Genomic DNA, 22,485 nt, shown 5'->3' on the forward strand with positions numbered 1-22,485 from the left:
AACAGGTGTGTAGTCACCTATAGCAGATCTCTAAGTGTACCCTGATGGTGCAGACATCCTTTATGAGTCTGAAGAACCTGTGCTACTGTTTTCTACTGCTAAGTCTGCCCTCTTTCTTTCCATTTAAACCCAGTGAAGGAAAAATAAATTAACTCACAGTGATTTTTGCAGAAAAAGTTGGTACACACTTGATTTTTTTTTTTTCCTGAGAGAATTGCAGTATCTGTTCTACTTTCATTAGATTGTAACTGACAACTGGAAAGAAGCAGAAACAGCTTTGATCACACGTTAGCCTTTCTGACTTTGATATTGACTGTGCCCATTTATATCAAACCACAGCTGTCAAAAATCTGAAGTACATTTAAAAATATAAGTAAGCACAACTTAAGTATGCTTCTCCATAATTTACCTTTTTATAAAAAACATTACCTTTATGTTTAAGCAAAAATTAACATAACAGGAAAAAAATACTTAAATATTTTGTTTTACCCTTATATCTTGCACACTGTGCTTAAGAATAAGCAGATTGGTAACTAGCTGGTATGGAAAGGAAAAGAATTTGGACTGTGACTTTATTTTAAGAATAAGCTCCTCTTAATTTACAGGTGTCTTCATCCCAAGGCACAGCTGTTATAAAATATGTAACATCTAAATCTCACACTCATATCTTTTTTTTTAAAAAAAGAAAACACTGAATTATAACATTTTGCCTAGTTAAGGGTAAAGAGAATAACGTTTAAAGATTTGTGACTGCTGATAATTATTTAAATGTTTTAAAATATTTTTAAACTCCTCATGGATCGAAAAGCACAATTTCTTGACACTGCTTATTCTTGGATGCTTCTACGTAGACAGGAGTCAAGCAAGGAAAACTAATATAAACACTTCAGGTAATTTTCAAAAATTACAAATAGATGAATACAAAGGGTGATCCCTGTTCTATAAACAGCCTCCGCTGACTTTGATGGGTATGGAATTGGTCTCTGATTTTTTCCAACTTACACAATAGACGACATATGAGGGCTATGCTTATTTTCCTGTATATTCCTAAACTATTTCACAAAATACTTGCAAAACCACGCTTTTTCTGATTTGTATATTTCTTCATCACTATATCATGTCATTCTTGCTCCAAGTTTATCCTTGTAAAGTTTTGTCACTACAGTGTAATAGTTCATGATTACTTTTAGATCTTTTCAACTTCTGAAGAGCCACCAGTTCAGCTGCACCAGATTTCATCCAGAATTTAAGATTCCTGATGTTCTCAATGATATGGGCCATAGAGCAGAGCACGTGGCATATTAACAGTAGCGGGGTCATATAAAGTGAATATGTATCTTAAGATTTCAATGCTGTAGTACTATTTAAAAAGGTTAAACAATACACATTAACACTTGTTTGAATCTTTCTTATAAAGAAAATTTCTTTTAAAGGAAAAAGACCCTGAATTTTTCAGACTGAAATTGTAGACAACATTGTAAATATTCTTTAAACTTTTTTTTCAATTTTGAGTTAGGTCTAATATTCCTTATCTGCAAGAAACCAATCTGAATATTAATTATCAGGGAACTTATAAATAATTTCCCTATAAAAATAGCATTTTTTTCAGACATACTTTTTCAGGAGCCTAAAATAAGGTTTATAAAATTACTACATTCTTACTCCAATAAGGATTTTTGGGGAACAAAAGTACCCAACTGTCTTAGATATACCATGTATGTTTGAGACGGTTTGCATAAGTTTAATATGGCATTTTAATGGTAAATTTTCAGCAACTCTTCCAGCTTCTTCATGTGATTTCTTACCCAAAAGACCAATGTGTGTTTCTTTTCTGCAAACAAGGCCTTCTTCTGCATTCTGTATCAAATGCTACATTTCAGCTGCTTCTAAATCTATTACTTTCCCAGACGTATATTTATGGTGGCTAAATGAAACTGAAGTTAACTGTGACACCTACAATAGTGAGTTTTAGTTTTACTTTTTCATTGTTCATTTGCAACTTTTTGAGAATTTCATTTTTGCAATTACAGTTGCCCAAGCGTTTACATGCTAACAATATGTACAGTCAAGCACCTTTTGCTATCTGTTATTTCCAGGCTGTTGCTTGCTCTGTCTCTTGCGTGCCCGTATAAAACTGAAAAAGCATGACTTTTAAAATTAAGTAGATGAAATTGATTTCAACATTGAGAGAATCTCTCAAATGTTCTTTTGCCATTTGTTATCTCTTAAGGATTGTGCTCATGTCAGTGAATAACAATTTTGTGATTGAAAAAAACAAGTAAGCTTCTTGAAAGAAGTTCCTACTTGCACTTTCTTAAGGTGCGCTCTGTATCTTGGTTTATGTAATTTTAGGAAATCAAGAATCCACGCTGTAGTCTTTTCTAGCTAGTGCTGCTTTTATTCATAGCTGATTAGCTTGTCAACTGACTTCCTAAGTGTCTTCTATCACATGCAAAACGTTAGCTGGAGATGCAAGAATACTTCTTCCCCTGAGATCTCATGGTGTACATCTATGTTGTTCCCTCCTAGGAAACAGCATGTTTGCTTTCAAGCTGCTGAAATGTTACTTAGCAAAAACTGAATGGATAATTCAAAGTATAACAGTAACCCCAACACAAATGTAACAGGTAATTTTCACCTATTCTCAACAATTATAGTGCTCAAATTTTTGTAAAACTAGAATTCCTTAGATGATAGTGAGCATATTATCTATGCTTGTTACTCTTCGTTTCTGATCCAATTTCCACAAGTCACACGTAAACAGTTCATGGCATGTGAGTGAAAGATGGAATTGTTGACTTACCTATTTGGTCTTTCTTTTCCAGACAGATTTTACTATTAGTGAGAAAAGACTTAACGTTCAGAGATGGAGAGGAACTTTTAACGAATGAAATGTTATTTCTACATACATGCGCTTCACTCCGTAGAGGAAAATCTCACAGAATATAAAATGAATGAGAAATAATACAAAAAATTAGTGTAAGCTACATTAACCACCCTCTTTTCTTTAATAGCTTTTTCTCATTCCATGTCTTGGTCTTCATCTTCTGTCTTGTTGCTTCGGTACTGCCTAGACAAATAACTGCTGAAGAATTCTTTGCACACTTCCCAAAGGGGACTGCATCTCAGAAAGCCAACTTTATCTTGATGTCTCAACTCAACAGAGTAATATCTCCTTTGAAGTGACTTGTCTGATGGATTGAGGCCTAGAAATCAGCTGGAAGGGAGCATAAGTTAACCTCTTGACATGTCATCCAAAAATGAAATGTGCTTGGATGGAAATTTTAACAACTACCTGAATATAATTCATTAAAGTCATTGTCAAGAAGAGATAATAAGGAAGCAGTTATGTGGTTCCAGTAATAAGCTACTGAGTGCTTAAAATGTTATGATAGATGTTTCATGCATTTTAATAGACACAAATGCAAAATGTGCTAGGTACAGAGTAAGTGTTTTTAATATAAGAAACTGCTCATCAGTGACATGCACTGGGTAGATGTTTTTAACACTATTAGCTCTTCAAAAAAAGCACACTGAAAAATGAATTACTGTTCTTACAACATTAATATGGTAGCTAACTGCTTGCTAGACTTCATCAAGATTGAACTTACGAAATGATGACTTGCTGCAGAGAAGTGAAGCAATGATAAAATAGCCCACCTTTTTGAAACAGTCATACAGCTAAAACTAGTACATACTTACACAATATTTTCTGCAGATGCAGTAAAGGAGGGGGCCACCAAAATGCCACAGATGGCTCAGAAAACCAGGTCTGTGAACTTGTATTTATGCAAATAGGCAGAGAACTCTACTTTTGCATTAGAGAGCTACATACGGAAAAGACAGACAAAGGCTCTACACCCATGTACTGTTCACTACTGTCTATAATCAGATCCCACTGACCTTAATGCTTAAGGAGTAAGATAATTGCTTAGCAGGAATTTATTCCAGACTTCAAGCACTACAAATGTATAAATGTATCAGAATAATCTTAGTTTAACCAAAATTTTAGTTTGGTACACCTTTTTTTTCCTCCTTTTTTTCTTTCTTTCTCTGATTGAAGAAGAGGTAGTCCAGCTTTCCCTAAGCAGCTTGGTTCTCCTAATCACATCAAACTGAAAAATAGGATCTTATCTGACTCTCGCTGAAGTTGGTTGCAGTTTTTTATAATGTAGAAGTGTTCTATTGATAATATCTATTAATATGAGAGGGACAGACAGAAACTTGGCAATTCACCTCAACATATGTTAGGCCTATTGCAATGCTCACTGGCCGTGTTAGTGAGAACCAAACATTCCATTCAAATTTCACTCTCCCTTATCTCTTATCTGTGTATATCCATTTCATTAAAAAAAACCCTAACACTTGCTATATGAATTCTTTACAAGTATATATTAGGACAGAATGATGGCTCAATGATGTGATGTGTTGACCAGAAAAGCAGCATCTACCTGCAGAGAGATGGCAATTTGTTTGGTTTTCCTTGAAAAGTTCTGGACATAAGCACAGCAGCATTGATTCAGTAAGGCATCGTATTCCGAAAAAGTCCTATGCATGTTCTTAGTATACTTAAATGCTTTCTGAACTAAACTATTAATGGTTTTCATATCTTTTTAGACAGATTTATTTGGGAAAAAAACTAAGTTTCTATCACCTGAAAAAAACTCTTCAAACCATAACCCTCTAATAGAAAGACTACATTATTTCTCTATAGAATTTTCATTTATAAGCACTTCTAAATGTTTTCCACAAAAGTATCAAAAAATGAGCACCACAACAGCATTATTTCTTAGAAACAGAGAGTCCTAAGAAAGAAATGAGGAATAATGTGAAAAGTGAATAAAAGTATTTATACGTGAAGCCTGGTAGTATTTCCAATCTGAGTATAAATTTAGAAGCATTATCAACTGAGCAGTGCTGAGTTACTGTTATTTTTTCTTAATATTGAATGCTAACAATGATTTTCTTTTTAATGAGCTAAGGATGCATCTAGATCATCAACTTTAATACCAATGACAAACTTTTGTTCCATAAAAAAAAAAAAATTCTTTTTGGGAACGTAAGTGTGGCCTTGCCAGGTAAGACTTTGCTAGCCCAGCACTGTGCTTTCAACAGCAGCTAAGAAAAGCAGGGCCACTGTAGAGTAATTACTACTCTAACAGAGTCACAGCTTCCAGTGACTAACATATTAGAGACTACCAGAACTACAGAAACTGCCTTATCACAGAAAGTCCTTGATGTATTTCAATTTCCTCCTACTTATTAACTTCTTGATGCTTCTTATGGTTGTATAATCATATGTTTATAAAAATATACTCATATTCTCTCAGGTATCTTTTTTTTTCCCTAGCTTGCCTAGCTCCTCCATGTAGGAAAGCCAATCCATACTTGGAATCCTCCCTGTTGCAGTGCACTGTGTTTTCCCTATTTAAGTTCATCATGAGGAACAGGAACTAAAAACACATGCAGGATTCAAGATGTGGATAAACAATGACTGCACGATACCATAATGCTGTTTTCTGTTCTGGTCTTGCTTCCTTTCCCCACAGCTACTAACATCCTTTGGGATTTCTGGTCACTTCTAAGCACTGAACTGTTTTATAGGAGCTATCTACAATGACTGCACAATTTCTTCAGCTCAGTGCTAACAGACTCCATTGCTGTACTTGCATAATTAAGGTTAGTTTTTTATGTATGAATTACTTTGTACCTATTGAAATTTAATTCTACCTATCATTTTACTATCCAGTCATTCAGCATTTTGAAACCCGTCAGAAAACCAGCATTTCATTTGATTTTCCTAAATATCTCATTGCATCTGCAAATACTATCATCCCAGTGTTCCTCTTCTTCTCTCAGTCATTTATGAATATGTCAGTAGAGATTCCTGGTTGGTAGCAGAGCTTTACTGTGAAATGACTGCCACTGCAGGCCAGTTCACTAATAGGAATGACGTTACATTAGCTTTTATATATTCTTCTGCAGAAGAAAATAGTATTCAATTGCTTTGCTACTACTGATTAGAACATCACTCCTCAATATCCCCACAAGATTAGATTGTAACACCCACTTTCTGTCATGAAAAAAATTGTGAGCATAATTTAAATCACCAGTCCTGAAATGCGATTAAGTCATCTTGTTTCTCAAAAACTGAGAAAAACATAAAAATAAAATAAGAGAAATTTAAGACCTGCTATACATTAAAAACTTACTTTCTACTGCTTCTTCCCATTAAAATAGTAGAAAGGCCTAGTCTACTTCTTCTGAAAAGTCCTTTTATGAAAGATCTGACAGGACCAGCATGAGCTGGACACACACAAGTCCCTTGCATATAAATCAGGATTCATTAATTCAAGATAATCTATTCTTATAGATCTAGCACGTCCTAAGGGGGTGCTTTGTCCCTATTGGTAAAATGAGAGGTTACATGCTTGCAGCAATCTTTGCTTTCTTATCTTCCAGGAGTCCTCTTGTCACATTTAGTATTTTGGAGGATCTCCTGCTCCCCACTGCCCTTTAAGAGTCAGGCTGAAGTTTCAGGGGGAACAACTTCAGTCAACTCCACACTATGCCCTTGGGCTCTGCTGGTAACACCTTGGCAGCATACCAATGCTCAGAGCCAGCTCAAATATATCCACACCATGGACCTGCTCATATAGCCCCATATATACACTAAATTGAAAACTATCTATACCTGGCCTTGTACAATTGAACCATACACTGAAATATCACAACTGGAAAGTCTACTACTTTTCAGCAATCTTAAAGAAGCTGCTGAAAACACTTACATGGTAGTGCTAAAAAAGCAAGTCTTTATCTGAATGTATACCTAATGATTTTTTCACCACCAATTACGGCAACTATCCTTATTGTATGAATTTTCAAATTCACTTAAATAACCATATGCTTAAGCTTTTACTGTTGCCTTTTTTACTGTGTTTGGCTGTTGCAGAGCACACCACTGTGCCTTGAGAAAGCCACAGATATACTACTATTATATATTTGATTACTGAGGCCCCTGTTCAATCAGTTATATCTTTAAAGTACCATAAGTAGAATGTGGGACTTAAAAAGATAAAAATAAGATGGATGAAAAGAGTGAAAAGAAAGGAAAGATGCATACACACAAAAAAGAAAAACATCTGTTTTCTAGTAAGAGAACTCGAAATGATATTTTATTGACAGTCTGCCAGAAGACTAATGGCAATTTTCCCGTCTGCTAGCTAAGAAAAAGCAAACACAGATGAGGTTTTATAAGCAGCAAGTAGAATGCAGGCACATAAATAAACTTTATTGCTGTCCTTCATGTAGGCTGGAAGCACTGATAGTGCGAAGCCTTCAATCCCCAGTAGCCGACCTTGAAAGCTTTGTCAGTAGGGAGAAAGTAAATATGATAGACCCTTAAATGTTCAGCCAGCAAATCTAAAGCACCTATTTTCACTTTGATGAAGGTTTTGAGCTTTTGTTTGGTGTGTTAATATGATAATTCTCTCCCACGGCCTAGCTAAGCGGGTTCAGGCCTGAGTTAGAGGGGAACTTATGGGTGCCTCACCACTGGTATTGACAAATTATACATGTGCAAGACTCTTCTCAAGATTTCTTTACAATTAGTTAGTTGATTCAAATTTTCATATGTCCTTCATTAGTTCAAGTTTTTAATTTTTTTTCTCTTAACAACTACAATGGGATAAGGAAGGGGTAAAAATGGCTGCCTTTTAGATAACACGAGTATTTCCCTGCAAGATTTCTGTGTTTACCAAAGCATACCTTTTAGCTGAGAAATCAGTATATCACAAGACTGATTTTTTTTTTTTTTTTAATCACTCGTTAAGAGGGAGAGCTCACACTCAGAAGTCCAATATACCTTCACTGTTAGCTTCTTAGAATCCTCTCTCAAGCCAAATTACATGCATATGAAATTTCACAAAAAGCCACAACACAAAACAGATTGCTAACTTTTGTTATCTTATGTGAACGATCGAAAAGCAAAGCATCCCCTCAGCTGGCATCTCCTAATATGTATCCTCTTCTTGATACTCAATGGCTTTTCCTCAAGCTTGAAACCCCCTAAAACTGGACCTCAAATATTTTCTAGATTCAACTTACGACTTGGTTTATGGGCCAAATTCAGGAGAGAAGGAAAATAGTTGTGATGTATGTAACTGCAGATGTAGACATTCACCCAGAAACCCTTCCAGCATTTCACTTCAGATGTCTGAAATATCTCTTTCTTGACTGATACAGATTAAGCATTCCACATCTCAAGGAGTGATGTTTCTGTCTTCCTGTCAATAACATATATTTTTCCAGGATGTTCTTGCTTAGATGTAGACCCGATGAATTCACTTTGGGACAGCATAAGTCTGCATTGCTGAAAAAAGTAATCCACTCTCTCTACCAGAGGTTGTTTTTCTACTGTCTCCAGACCATTCCTGTCTCCCCCCTCTCCTGTTTTATTCTACAGCAGGTGTCCATATGTGTCATGTGATAAAACTGCTCAGAAAACTGCAGCAAGTTAAAATTAACAATTTTGTTAATGGGTCACTTCTTTAGTCAAATTCACCACATGGACGCTTGAACATTTATGCTGGCAGCAAAGCAATAGGCAATGCAAGAGCAGGACCAGCAGACAGAAAGAGAGTTAGAAGAACACAACTTTAAAGTAAATGACAGAATTTTTAAGAATTATTTTTAAGACACAGATGAAATTCTGTGGTTTGCAGCACAAATCCCAAGGAATGGTATACGGAGCATTTGAAAAATGATCAGCAATGGCCCTGCTGATTCCCTTTGCGTTCTCAGCTAAGTCACTCCTACCATTCAAGGAGAAGAGATTACTTTTTCAGAAATGTTTTTGAGTGTTAACATCTATCAGCATCTTGGAAAAGCCTACTGCGTATTTATGACTTTTCATAAAAGAAGTCAAGACATAGACCTTGCCCTACGTGCTCCCAAAGAGCAGAAGCAGGTTACAAGTGAAGGGAAACAGCTATACTTTTCTCCAGAGCAGGTGGGCAAGTAGACTGCAGGAAGAGGTGAATGGTTTTGCCATCACACCTCCAGTAAAGCCAATTAATATGATGGGCTTACATGGCATAACTCTGTGCAGCAACATTTCTTTTCACCCTATATTTAACAAAGAGTGAGGAATCAGAAGGATCTCTCCTAACTGGTTTCTGTGGCTATACAGAATAAATTACGGGCTGTCCCTTAACTACTTTAGTCCTCTTGACTATGTTTATACAGGCTATTTTACTTTCAAACCTGAACTTTTTTCCTAGCCTAGCTGTTTTCAACTTCACAACAGAGTGCCTGAAACACAGATACAGGATGGTGTTAGTGCAGCTTCAGGACTAAGCACTAAGGACTCCAGTGAGACAGGCTCTGAGTAAAGCAGCAGTTTTCCTTTTTTGTCTGTCTTTCAACCTGTTTCCCTTGATTAGATTCCAGTGATGGTTCTATTAGCAACTAGTAGGTCGTAATCAGAACTTGGCTGAAAAGGGCCACGTATGTTTTCAGTTTTGTTGCACAGTGGCAGACTCCATTTTTCAGGAAATCATGTGAAAAGGGGTCTTTAAAGTGATATTGCTGAATGAGAAGGAATCCAATGACCCTGCGTTCTAAATCTGCAAAGTATAGCCAAAGCTTTAAAAGAATTATTTCTAATTATTTCAAACCTTATACCCCAAAGAGAGGGGAGTCACTGACTGAACTTGCAGTGGAAGTACCCTGCTGATCTGCTATGTGTCCGTCCTCTATGGTAAAGCTCTTTTGCGTATCTTTAGCAGGCTGTCAGCCATACTGAATGAGAAAAAGATCAAAGCCACCTCACACAATCCATAAGCACCCTGTAAGAAAACAAAATCTTACATTTTGAGGGGAGCTACAATATTGTATCATTTTAATGATTTTCTACTGCTAACAAGAACAGAAAAGGAGCAAATAATATATTCTATTCATTCTTTTCACCAGATAGTGAGAAGTTAATACATGGAAATGTATTGGTGATTTGCTCATCACAGTAGATTTTGCAATATCCATAAGAGCACAGCTGAAGACTGTGGACTTGGCAACAGAATGCATTTTTATTTTCAAAAGGATGTATAGTCTTCATTTAAGCTTCTTGCTGCTTAAAATCTATGTGCAAACTCTAAATATACTGTAATTGAACACCATTGTTGGTTCTTCAAGAACGTTCACATAATTCTCCTGTTATTTACCAATAATCTGAGATAGATCCTTGTCATGCTCTGGATTTGTAGGATATCTTGACAAGAAGAAAACGCTTCAGTAACAGATGTTACATATTCCAAACAGAATAATTTAATTTAATCATTTGTGCACATCTGCAGAAAAGCAAAGTTTTAGAAGGACGGACGTAAAAAACAAGGGAAAGAGATTAAGGATTATAGGGAAAAACAGAGAAATGAAACAGAATGAGAAAATAAAATGAGAGGAAAAAAAAAAAGGATATAGAGAATGGATGAAAAACTAGGTAGACACAGAAGGACGGGTGCATGCAAATACAAGTGAAGGGGCACTTCACTGGAAGGACCAACAGAAAAGCCTGAAAGAACAGGAAATTGTTCCTAATTCTGAAAGGTGGACACCCAGCTAGCAAAGCCGGTTGATACATTCCCTGGGGAACAGTATACACGTATACCGCCACAGTACTCTCTGCTCCCTGCTTCCTAACATTCTGAAATTCTTATGCATTTCTTATGACAGTCCTACATTTGAGTATAACTGAATTCAGTGGGATTACTCTATGAATTATTGCCTACAGAAGCAAAACTGTATACCAGAGAACTGACCTAAATCACTCGCGACCAACATGCCACTAGTTAAGCAATCTTTCACAGCAGCATTAAAAAAAAAATTATCCTGTATCTTTTCATATTGAACAAAAGTATCAGATTCAGAAATGAGAGCTAGCTTTTTACCAGTTATCAGTTAACATCACTATTTGTACAATGTATCAATTAATAAAAATCCTATAGTCCTACTTCGCTGACTGATAAAATGTAGACTATTTTTCAGAAATGATAGCAATGCAAAAAAAACCCCACAAAAGACAAAATAACATGTAAGAGTGCACATGCTTGTGAAAAAATTGTATTGCACATAAAACCCAGGAGCCTCTAGAGTTACAGGTACTTGGAAATTTTCAGATGCTAGTGTTTGGAAGCATTAAAACTGGAAAAAGAGAGGATTTAAATTAAGTCAAGATAGTAGCTCTTAACATTGCAGCAGTGAAAAATACGGAAATACAGCACACTTGTATTTGTTCACAAGTCATTCAAAACTGTTATCAATCTGCCATATAAATTTTGTGGGATGAAGTTCTGTCTCTAAGAAATACTAGGGAAAAATCCCATTCAATTCAATAGGATTCACTGATGTTTATAATTTATGCTTTACAGTCTGCAATTAAAAGGTAACAGCTACTTCCCTCTCTGAAAAGGAAAAAAAAAAATTTAAAAAATTTAAAAAATTTAATTTAATTTTATTTTATTTTATTAGCATTTCTCCCTAGGCAATTTTTAAGGATTAGGTCATCAATTTTGTACATAATGTATAAGCAATCAACTTACAGTTCTTTTTACAAAATGACTAGTGCCAAGAAATGCTGCACATTCATGTTATTTGAACCAACATCGTTCACCTCAGTCTTATTTTTAAATGAATTCCTTAATCTATGAAAACTAATACTGAAACCACAGTAGTCATTTCTGTTCATAACGTAAGTTTTCCCCTTTCTCCTGATGTCAGCCTCAACATTGACCTAAATGTACCTGCAGTTTAAAAAGACCATTTATTTCACTGCCTGACAGACAATTTTGTTTTGTAAATTTGCAGGTCTGCAGAACACAATGAAGTGATTTAAGGATGTACAAAACCAACATTTCAGCAATGGTATTTTCTGATTGACATAAGACAGAATTTCTAGTGGTGTAAGGTTTTATAAAGATACCAATCTTCTAAACTTGTACAAAATAAAAATAGTTTGACTTTATTTGCCACTCAGTTCCATAAAAATGGCATGAAGTGAACAGTCTCCATAATATTGTTACTGAGACAAGCTCAGCAGCGACCTGACATCTGATTAACATTTTGGAATTTTAAAAAAGTCTGTATTTCAAACAAGGAAGACCACAAAATGCCACCTCTTCTGCAACACAGGACATTAGCTAAAGGTGAAGACGTGACAAAGTGTAGAACAAATTGCTATCAAAATCTCAGCTCTGACCAGCCAACAGTTGGCCATTTGATCTGCAGTGAGCAGAAGACAGGCTTCAGGCTGCACCCAAGGGAAAACTGGAAGAGGAGGTGCAATATTTTATTCACTAGGTTTGTAATTCATTGAAGGAAATAAGGTGCTTATATTCATATTTTCCTTTTCTCCCCTCAAGCAAAACACCAATTTTTGTTTATTTTTGGTTTTACATTTTCTTTAAAGCTGTCTCTCCAAATTCAAACGAGATAGCTTCATCCTGACCTTAACTCTGTTACTAGTCTAGCTATAATACATAGTATTTCAGTCCCAACGGTGAAATTATATTAAGATGACTAATTTCTAAGCAATTCTAAGCAAGAAATGGGAAAATCTGAAAAAAGTTTCTCAAACATGAAAACCAGATTTACTTCTATCAAAATAAAAACAGGATTGATATACATCCAGCTCTCAGAAGACCCAAAAAGATAAGCACTGAACTATTATAGTGTTTAGCAAATTAAGACTCAAGTTCTGGATGCTGTTGCTTTGAAATGAATTGTGTGTGTTCCACTACAATCCATTATATTGTCTAATAAGCAAGCATCTTCTAAGGACTGCTTAGAGCAATAATTCTTCATAATCTAAAAATTAAAACACAGAAATTCCTCATGAAACATTATCTGGTTGTTGAAAAACTACAGCGAGTGCTGATAAGAAAGCATTGTAGTACTTACCACACTGAAAGCTCACAAAAATCTGTTCAGTACACAAGCACCAAAGGGAGGTGGAACTAATCATGAAAGTTCATTTCTAATAACAAAAAGGCTATAAACAAACTGTAAAGAAAAATAACTTATGAGTATTTGATACCAAGGATATTTTGTACAGAGGTTATGCTGCTTCCGTATGAGACCAAGAAGAACTCATAACTGCTAATTCAATTCAGTACATATATTTCTCCTGTTTACAATCCTCTAATTGGAGCTTATTACTTACTCTCTATATGCAGGTTCTCTCCAAAACTTGCTTAAAAATGGAACCTTGAAATAATTTTAATTTATTTTTATGACACCTCATTTTGTCCAAAAGAGATTAAAAAACCAAAACACCTATTGTATTGTGGCTTTATTACTGATTTTTTTTCTATGTTAGTAATTCCCTTTTCAGAGGGATTTTCTAATTTTATTAAGGAAGTTAAGAAAAAAGCAATATTGCTTTTCCTAAGGAAAAAGGAATTTACCAGCAGCAGGCAAACTCATTACTCAAAAAAGTAATGAGGCTCAAAAAGCTGCTTGTCTCATACTTAGAAATCTTTTTCTAATCGGGTCTTCATCATGATCAAAAAATAGTGTCCTGTAAGAGACCAAAAAAATGTTTCTGAGATTTTTCATGATCTTACACACTTTGGCAATCGACAACGGACATTTTTAGCAAGTGGAAATATTTGTTATTATAACTGAATGATTTTATTTCTTTTTTTTTTTTTTAAAAAAAAAAATATGAGGAAGCTATCTTTATGCCTTGGTACCTGCAAGCATTTCCTTTACTGTAATGAAGTGTCTGTCTGGATTTAAGTATGGTTTAGATTAAAAACTTGCCCCAAGAAAATTTTGCTTTTTAATACAAATGCTGTATTTTTGTCTTGTAAAGTTATTCATTACAAAATCTATTAGCAGATGACACATTATAAATAGCTGCAGTTCCCTATTTTTCTTTGTGGACTATAAAACTACTATGGGATGTTATGTTAATGTCTTTTGGGAAACTATTAACAACTACAAATTCTACCTATGCAGTTTTTTGTTTAGCTTTATTTCTGTTTGCACAAAGCCAGTCTTCTGGCCTGCAAAACCTGTTAGGAAGGGAAAGAAAAAACAACTCAAAACTCAAATCTACCATACTTACTATCAATAATTTTGTTGACACCATTCAGGAATTCCATAGACTCAAAATAAAATCACAGTCCTTTTTCTCCTTTCAGAATATAGCCTCTTAATCCAAATAATATCAGAGAAGTTAAAATTTAGTCCATTCATCTGGCAAATGTTTCCCTCTGTTTCATAAACATGCATATCACAGAGAAAAATTGTTCAATTTAAGGTTTCTTACATGATTAGAGTGTAAAAAATCATCATAGAAATATGGTTATTTCAGACTTAATAATGTCCTTATTGTAATGTATTACATTTCCATAAAACAAAGATTTAGCAAAACCAATTGTGTTATAAGCAGCCGGTAAATACAGTTAATTGTCTAGGAGGATTATAAAATAGAAATTCTTGTACTATGGACGATTATGTTCCAACAGTCTCACCACAAATTGGAGGTAAAATGTCAAAACTAGAAGGAGGACATGGGGGAAAATGTGTGACACCTTATCAGAAATGCTGGTTCAAAAATTCTATGGCTACCGTGAATAAAATAGCCCATCTAGAATAATACAGTACTACAGGTACCATTTCCTCTATGTATGTTTACAACCTGTAGAATACTTCCTTTTTTAATATTCTAGTTAAAAGTTATTTCCTATGGGAAGGACAAAATATATATGCTAGAGTATATGATGACTTTTTACACAACGATAATTAATCATCACATTTCATTAATAAATTATCAAACGCTTGCAAGCTGTCCACAATCTTTTTCATCTAGTTTGCATATTTTATAATGGTGGAATAACATTTTAAAAAGTTTGAATAGGCACTTACTGGAATTACAGTTAATCCTGATACAGTCTAGATGGGGAAGAATAGATGAAAAATGAAAATTTATCCTTCAAGGTAACAGCTGCAGACATCCAATAAAATCACAGTCCACCCTTCCGGGGACAGACACATGCAAATATGGCCACTCCATATCATCAGTCTTTACATACTGTTATAACCCAGATATACTGCGATAAATCTTTATAAATAGAAACGACAAATAGGGTAAAAATGGCCAATTTCAAACAAAGCTACATGGTGACAAATCTAAGTGAAAAATCAGGATTAAATGTCAAAGATGCTTAACTGAGGCAGGCTGCAACTTTCTCCCCATCTGTGAAAGAACAGGTAATTTCTCTCAATGCAATTAGAAAGTGCTCCGTCACAATGGGTCATAGAGCAAGCCAGGCCACAATCAGACATCTTGGACAACTTATGTATAGTATACCTCAAAGGCTGATCTTCAAAAACTAAGTAGTAAAATACAAAGCTCACTCCCCAGGCCTATAAATAGGGTTTTGTGGGTTTACATTTTCTTAATGTATAAATTGTTCTAAATGAACAGTGACTACATTTAAAGCTACATTAATATACAGAAAATACTTATAAATACCGATAAGTAGAGAATCCTGTCTATTTTCAGGTTATTTCCTTGCCTGACTTAAAAAAACAAAAGGGGGGAAAAAAAGAAAAAAAAAAGAAAAAAGAGAAAAAAAGAAATAAAAAAGGAGGGGTGTTGGAGGAAGAAAGACTATTGCTAGGGTATGCATTTATTTGCTTTCTTGAACTACAGAAGTAGGCAAAAGCTGACAGAGGGTGGTGTTTTGTATATAAAGAGAACGACCTGATCTGTAGCAGGATCCTCTACTGGGCTACCTGCATTTATTACTGTAAAAAAATCTATGCCACGCTACTTGGTTTGTACAGCCGCTCCTGGTTTATACCTTTGAGGAACATATATACCATCAAACCTAGATTTTGTTTCCATATAGCTGAGTTTGTCATGTGTCGTCAACCGCATCAGAAAAGTGGTTGCAAACAGCCAAGGAGCAGCACCTGCACATCCCCTTTTACAGAAAGGGCTCCCGCGGGAGGGAGGCTCCGCGCCGCCCCGCAGCCTGCAGGAGCCCCGGCTGGACGCTAGAGGGGACTGTAAGAGAAGAGTAAACGAGGAAACCCTTCGCTTCTCCGCCTCCCTTCCGAAATCTAAACACCAGGACAATATTTCAGTGAGCCACACTTTCATCAAGTGGAGGGTTAGCTGATTATTTTCTCCGCCCCCCCTTCTCCCCCGCCCCCCCCGGCCCCGCCGCTCCGCCCATGCTTTCTGGAAATCATTTTGTGTACGATTAAAACAATAAAATACTTAATTCCCTTTAAAAATAGCATTCCACTGAATGGGAAAGACTGCACTGAACGTGCATTTTCCTGAGTGTACTTCTGTTCTCTTTCAGGTCCTGACTTGGACTTATTCATAAGCACGGCAGAAGCGCTTTTATGTATTTACTTTTTTTTAAACTAGAGAAAAGCATAACCTAACATTTTGTCCATCATATTTCAAACCAGGAAACCATTTTTTTTTCTGTAAAAGGGCTTGTGCCTCCTGTGTTCACACGGCTGTTTGCTGAGGGCCGCAGTCTTTGGGCATTGAAGGGTTGTGTTATCGTTCGATACTACAAAAATACCACTACAGAATTGTTTAGAAAGAGGAGATGGATTTACTATAGATTTGACACCCTAAAAAAAGGAGACCAAGAAATCCATCAGTGGGAAAATCTAATTGCAACATTTTCAGGGTTAAAACTAGAAATTCTTTGATACATTTGCATGTTGTACATTAATTGGTGGAGGTAAAACTGAACTGACCTACATACATGTTGTTTCTGCTTGCACATTTAAATTGTGGAATTGCTACCGTGAAGAAGTTGTGGAGGGAGACCAATCTTCCACAACGAAGAATAACAATTGAGACCAAAAACACCACTGATGAACTAGTCTTCTCTTTTTAGAATACACAATAGTACAAAAATATTGTGATGGATTATGTTAAGACTATATAAAGAATACAAAAATGCAAAAGAAAACAAAATAAAGTATAATAATGGGCATGTATTTGTGTGTGTATGTACATACGCAAATGTTGCATTGATATGTGTTTATATATACTTTCAGTTTACTTTTAATGTTAAAACAGGCTGTTTCATAAATGTTTGCAAGCAAAAAGAAAAATGTAAAGAAAATGTTAATTTCTTGGAGGAAGAGTTTGTTACCTAGGTTGACCGTTAGTTTAACTCGTCCTGCATCCAACTCTAAACGAAGAGTATCTGCAGATTCCCTAGAAGTAGTTGCCATTAAAATTCCATAAGCTCGCTGAGACCTGAACCGTAAAGAAACATCTTCAGCCTCTGTATGCATCACAACAGGGAGCTGTATTTTCATAAACATACTTCCATCATAGCTTAAAATTGTTGCCTCTGAAAACAAAGGAGAAAATCAGTTATTAAAGAATTATATTGTATTTACTGAAATTGCTCAAAGAGAAGATGGTAAATGTATATTCACTCAGTATGACACAGAAAAATTACACATTACACATCACAATTATTACTGGGAAACATAAGCAAAGTTTGGTTTGGTTTGGTTTTTTTGTTAGTTTTTTGTTTTGGTTTGGTTTTGTTTTTTTAAGCAGCGTATTTTGGTGCTCTTTAAAGAAACTAAATTGCTCGTGTAATGAACCAGTCGTTCATGTATGCATCTTCATGTAAGCAGATGGGTAAAATCACATGTAAAGAAATGCTTGCAAGACTAGGCCTGTACGACTCAAAATAGGTCAAAGCTAGTAAAAGCTATTCAGGTAAACCTTATAGCCTATTAAAAGGTCATGTCTGACTATCATCCACCTAGATAATTACCTTAGGATACTTCACGTATAAACCTATCAGAATTGCTACTACCACAGCTACAATTATCATCCAGTTAGCAAAAAGCCACCTGAAACGGGTAAATATCCCAAGCATGGTTTGGATGGAGCGCAGATTGCTTCATGACCACAGCAACTGCGGTATAATAGAATCAAAACCACGTGTACAAACATTACGACAGCCTCAACAAGAGGATCGAGACTGGACTTGGCATATTGAGGGTAAGATCTTAAAACCCCTGAGACAAGCAAATAACTGTCACTTTCAGACATTACAGGAAACCCTTCCGGCGAGCGGCTCTGGCACAGACCGGTCACAGTCTGTCAGATCCCAGAGCAACCAGCCACAAGTCCTTTCCCAGCCTTCAGGCTGGTAACAAGAAAGGTAGCAGAAAGACTGCATTTCTGCTCACAGGGAGGCACAGCAGTTCCTAGAAAGCAAAGGACACATCTGTTTCTGAAATGTATTAGGAAATTCTTTTTTGCAGGACGATCACGCATTGCGGCCAGTTAACCACCACAGCCTTTGGAAACGGCTCTTAGGCTCATGGGCAGTGGCACATCGTGGTGGAAGAAGCAGTGAGCAAGCAACATCTTTCACCCCAAGGTTATAGTTGGTGGGCAAACTGCCAGGAATTTCAGTAGGCGCCGCAGTAAAAACTAACCATACTACATAACTAAAACTACTACCTGAATGGCAAAATATACGATCTGAATGTGCCCCGTTTTACGCACATCTGATTGTTTACCTACCACTAACTCACTATAGACCTTCTAACTTCTTCCATGTATCTCTTACATTCTTTTACCCACCCAAAAACTCTCAATCTTAGAAACCGTTGAAGTGTTAGATGATGAGGTCTAAACAGGATGCTACAGAATCTTTCTTAGAAAAAGATGCAATCCTGACGGCACCTCAAGTCACTGAAAAAAATATCAGTTACTTGCCCGATAACAGGCCAAATGAGCAACAAGCAGAAAGAGAAGACAGCAGAGAACACCTAAGGGAAGCTTCTCTATGCTTCAATTTGCTGCAGTATAATGGAGACACTTATCTACAGCAAAGGTGTATTGTGGTCCTACATGCAATAATATTTTCAAGGACTGATGCTACTGATACTATGTTTAATCAGTATCATAATTAAAAGAATATTTTTTTTAAAAGATCAATACTCATGACAGTTTGTCAAAACCTTTTTCATTGCATATCTTGTATACTGTTAAAGATAGATAAGCTCTTCAAGACTTCCAGCCTACACGGTCCATGGAAGGACAAAATGTTCCACTAACTCTGTGAGCATGCTGGAGTCAAAAATGATAGATGGTATGTTCATTAATAATTCCAGACTTCCCCAATACAAATTTGAAGAAAACAGTTTGATGTTGGAAAAAAGGGATTACTAATACTGGCGTGAAAGTCATTAGACCTAACAGGTTAGAAGAATACATTTACAGGTTTGATGATTTCTAACAATGCAGGTAATGATGTTTTCTGCATATTCTAAACCTAATTTTTTTCTGTGAAGCAGATTAAATACTTAACTCTCACCAGCCTGATAAGAGATTTCAAGTCAAAGTTTTCAGTGGGAGGTGATTTGGTTTTTTGATTGTTTGGTTTTGGTTTGTTTTGGGGTTGTTTTTGGTTCTGGTTTTTTTTTTTGGGGGGGGGGGGGGGGGAGTGCGGTGAGCAGAGGCTTACAATTCATTCCTATATCTAGCTGTCTAGTCTGCGCATGAAAAGCTCTCAAGATCTTTATCAAGGTAAACACAATAAAAAAAGTCTGGCATAAAAGTTTAAGTTACATGCTAATGTAAGAGAAAACAAAAGGTATTTTATATTGTCTATTAAAAAAGACACATTAATACTATTCAGGGTTTTCATAAACTAAGCAAAATCAGATGTTACAGGATGAACAGCATTCAACAACACTAGAGGTCTGTTGCTAATAAATTGTCTTATGATAATGTAAAAGAAAGTTGTCAGAATCAGCACTGGTGCTGTTTGCCAGCTTTCCTATAATTATTCAGTCTTTTAGAAAATTACAGAAAAAGGAGAGAAGGAACTGTCTTAATTTAATCAGAGATGACCTGTGAGTATTTAACATCATGGTGAACAGACCTGACGTGATTAGATGCTCAATCCTCCTAAACCATACTGTGCTAGTTATTTTGGAAACAGATGTTCCAAGAACAGACCAAGGAGAGTGAACAGAAGATCAAATGACTTAAAAGCTCTGGGGCAATAAGAAAACCACCTCGTGTTAGCTAGCTCCTTTCAGTATGGGGAGCTCCAAGTCACAGGCTTTCTAAATACAAAGGTATCACAGAAAAAAACCACCAAACTGCCAGGAAGCAGGGATAATTTGATCAAAGAAGATTTAGCACTGCCCTGAGAGCCGTAACTAAGATTGGAGACACTACATATTCCTAAAATAAAAAATACAACTATGTTCGGTTTACTCACTTGAAATGAGTCCGCTGGTACAAGTGTTGTTAGGAAAAACTTTTGTTGTTAAACCATTATTAAATGATTGCTACATTAAGAAGGTTGAATGATGCTTTGTCAATGTTGTGTGCCTCTCTAAGGATGGCAAGCTGGGTTTTGCCATGTGAATCATCTATCAACTCAGCACCTCTTCCACTTGACTCAGCACTGCTCTGCAAATTTCCACATTCTGTTGGTCTTGGCTGGACAGAAGGCATCTAGTAGTACATGTATGAGACCTTTGACAGCACAAGGAGTTCCCTCTTCCCTTACTGGTGTCTTTCTTGTAATTCTTTGTGGCAATGCCTTATTACCCTATCATTATGCTTGGTGGCATACATTAACAGAGAACTTTGTTTTTCAGACTGTAGGAAAAAACAGTTTTCAAGATGAAATAAGAAGGGCTTGTTTTGTTTTAATGTTCTGAGAACTAGAGATTGTTTCAGTTTTTTATTAGAATTGTTTCCATTGTGCACTTACTTCAGTTGTCCAGAATGCATTGTTAATTTGCAAGGTAAGACGGTGATCTGAACGAGGAGAGGCAGTGGGGGTTACACTGGTTATGCAAACCTCGAAGGAACATTTTGGCTAAAAGTATATATTAATTTGTGCCCCAAACTTTTACTTTTTTTGCTTTGGACCAACTAATTCCAAAGGGATGTGTGTCTCATCTTTCTTTGAGATCTACACTGCTAACTGTTCTCACGTAAGTGTTGGCAGAATGTCTTTTTTGTCTTGTTCAGCTTCCTCTTAATTATTAGATTAAATGCTAATAGACCATAAGTTTAGCTCAGAATGTGCTATTCATTAAAAGAATCAAAGTCTCCACCGCAGGGAATAATAATTTTACTACCACTTCAGTGTTGGAAGCATAGCATTGAAAAGAAAAATAGCAGAAAATCCTTATAAAACATTACTGACATTTTTTTCCGGCAGCAAATAAGTGCATGCAGTAGAGTTATTAACAAGAACTAAACAGTAAGATATAATTCAGAGATTGATAAAAATTATTTTATATATTCTTTCTTTAATATTTTTATAAACCTGACAATTAAAAACCCTTGCTGCTTCTGTGCTAAAAACCAACCAAACATCCAAATGAATCAAAAAACCAAAAAACCACCGAAGGGTTCAGTTCCCCTCTCCAGTTTTTTTATTTAGTTTTTTTCTAATTAAAATCTCCAGGACTGGATACTCTTTCTTCCTAGATATATATATACTACCTCAATCAGCTCTGTGCCCATCACCAAGGATGCACGGACTAGTACCGATATGAAAGGTGACTCAGGACCTTAATTTTCACTTGGGCTGGGATTACCTAAATTTGCTGAAGAGATTGAGGCACCTACTCTTCCAGAAACTTTCCTACACTTGTTTCTACCCTTAGAAACGCTCAACCGAATAGAGAAACAGAATTTTCCAAAAAGACGTTACTTTTCAATTCACAGCTTATTTAAAGTGAAGAAAGTATGGACCAGCCATTTGAATTTCAGTGTTCTTCGTCATAAGTTTTGCAGTCAAGTTTGTGTTGTTTTTAACAACATGGTGCTTGGTAAGCACGGAAGCTTACTGCATTAATTTTAATAAATAAAACAGGATCTTGTTTCCTCTGGACTCTTTGTGGTGCCTCTAAAGTCCTAAAGACAGAATTACTATTTTTTCCTGCTTTTTCAGTTTCAAAGTGTCTGCAATAAATATGAGGGCTGTGTTGCAGCCCACAAAGCCATTTTTAAAGGACGAAATCACTCTCTGTGTCTGCTCTCTCCGAAATCACTCACAAAGTTTGCCCAGAAAGTGACAGACGATACAGTCCATGCATACTGCATGCCAGGCAGTACGTGAACAACCTGGATCATCAATAATCAAGTATTCAGGTTTGCTCTCTGACTCTGTTTTGTTTACCAGTATAAAGCAGAGCAACAATATCCTGTCCTGAAAACACTCACCGATATATATGATTTTACTCCTATAAATTGTGTGAGTATTCAAGTATATCGATGGCTACTGATTCAAATTCAAACTTTTAGTTTTTGTTCTATTCACAGGTGTACACTCAGCAAAGCACCGTTTGCGTGTTTTCTATGGCAGCTACTTCAGTCCATCTGGGCCCAAAGCTGCAGCCTTGGTGAATCACGAGGAACCTTTCCATCAATCTGAT

The 22,485-nt window shown here is 36.0% G+C and overlaps 1 protein-coding gene across 6 annotated transcripts in view; it reads right to left on the bottom strand.

The window, feature by feature from the left end:
* The window catches only part of NRXN1 (neurexin 1), a 728,802-nt gene that overhangs the window by 388,876 nt on the left and 317,441 nt on the right, over nt 1-22,485 (bottom strand). For 3 of the 6 annotated variants that reach the window (XM_075147344.1, XM_075147343.1, XM_075147342.1), the window contains 2 exons: nt 17,193-17,396; nt 14,926-14,952 (listed from right to left, as the gene is read on the bottom strand). In XM_075147344.1, the coding sequence (XP_075003445.1) occupies nt 14,926-14,952; nt 17,193-17,396 (231 nt within the window). The remainder of the gene's footprint in view (nt 1-14,925; nt 14,953-17,192; nt 17,397-22,485) is intronic. The other 3 variants (XM_075147347.1, XM_075147346.1, XM_075147345.1) reach the window with 1 other exon arrangement.

This window comes from Calonectris borealis, chromosome 3 (assembly GCF_964195595.1).
Source record: "Calonectris borealis chromosome 3, bCalBor7.hap1.2, whole genome shotgun sequence".
Taxonomy (NCBI): domain Eukaryota; kingdom Metazoa; phylum Chordata; class Aves; order Procellariiformes; family Procellariidae; genus Calonectris; species Calonectris borealis.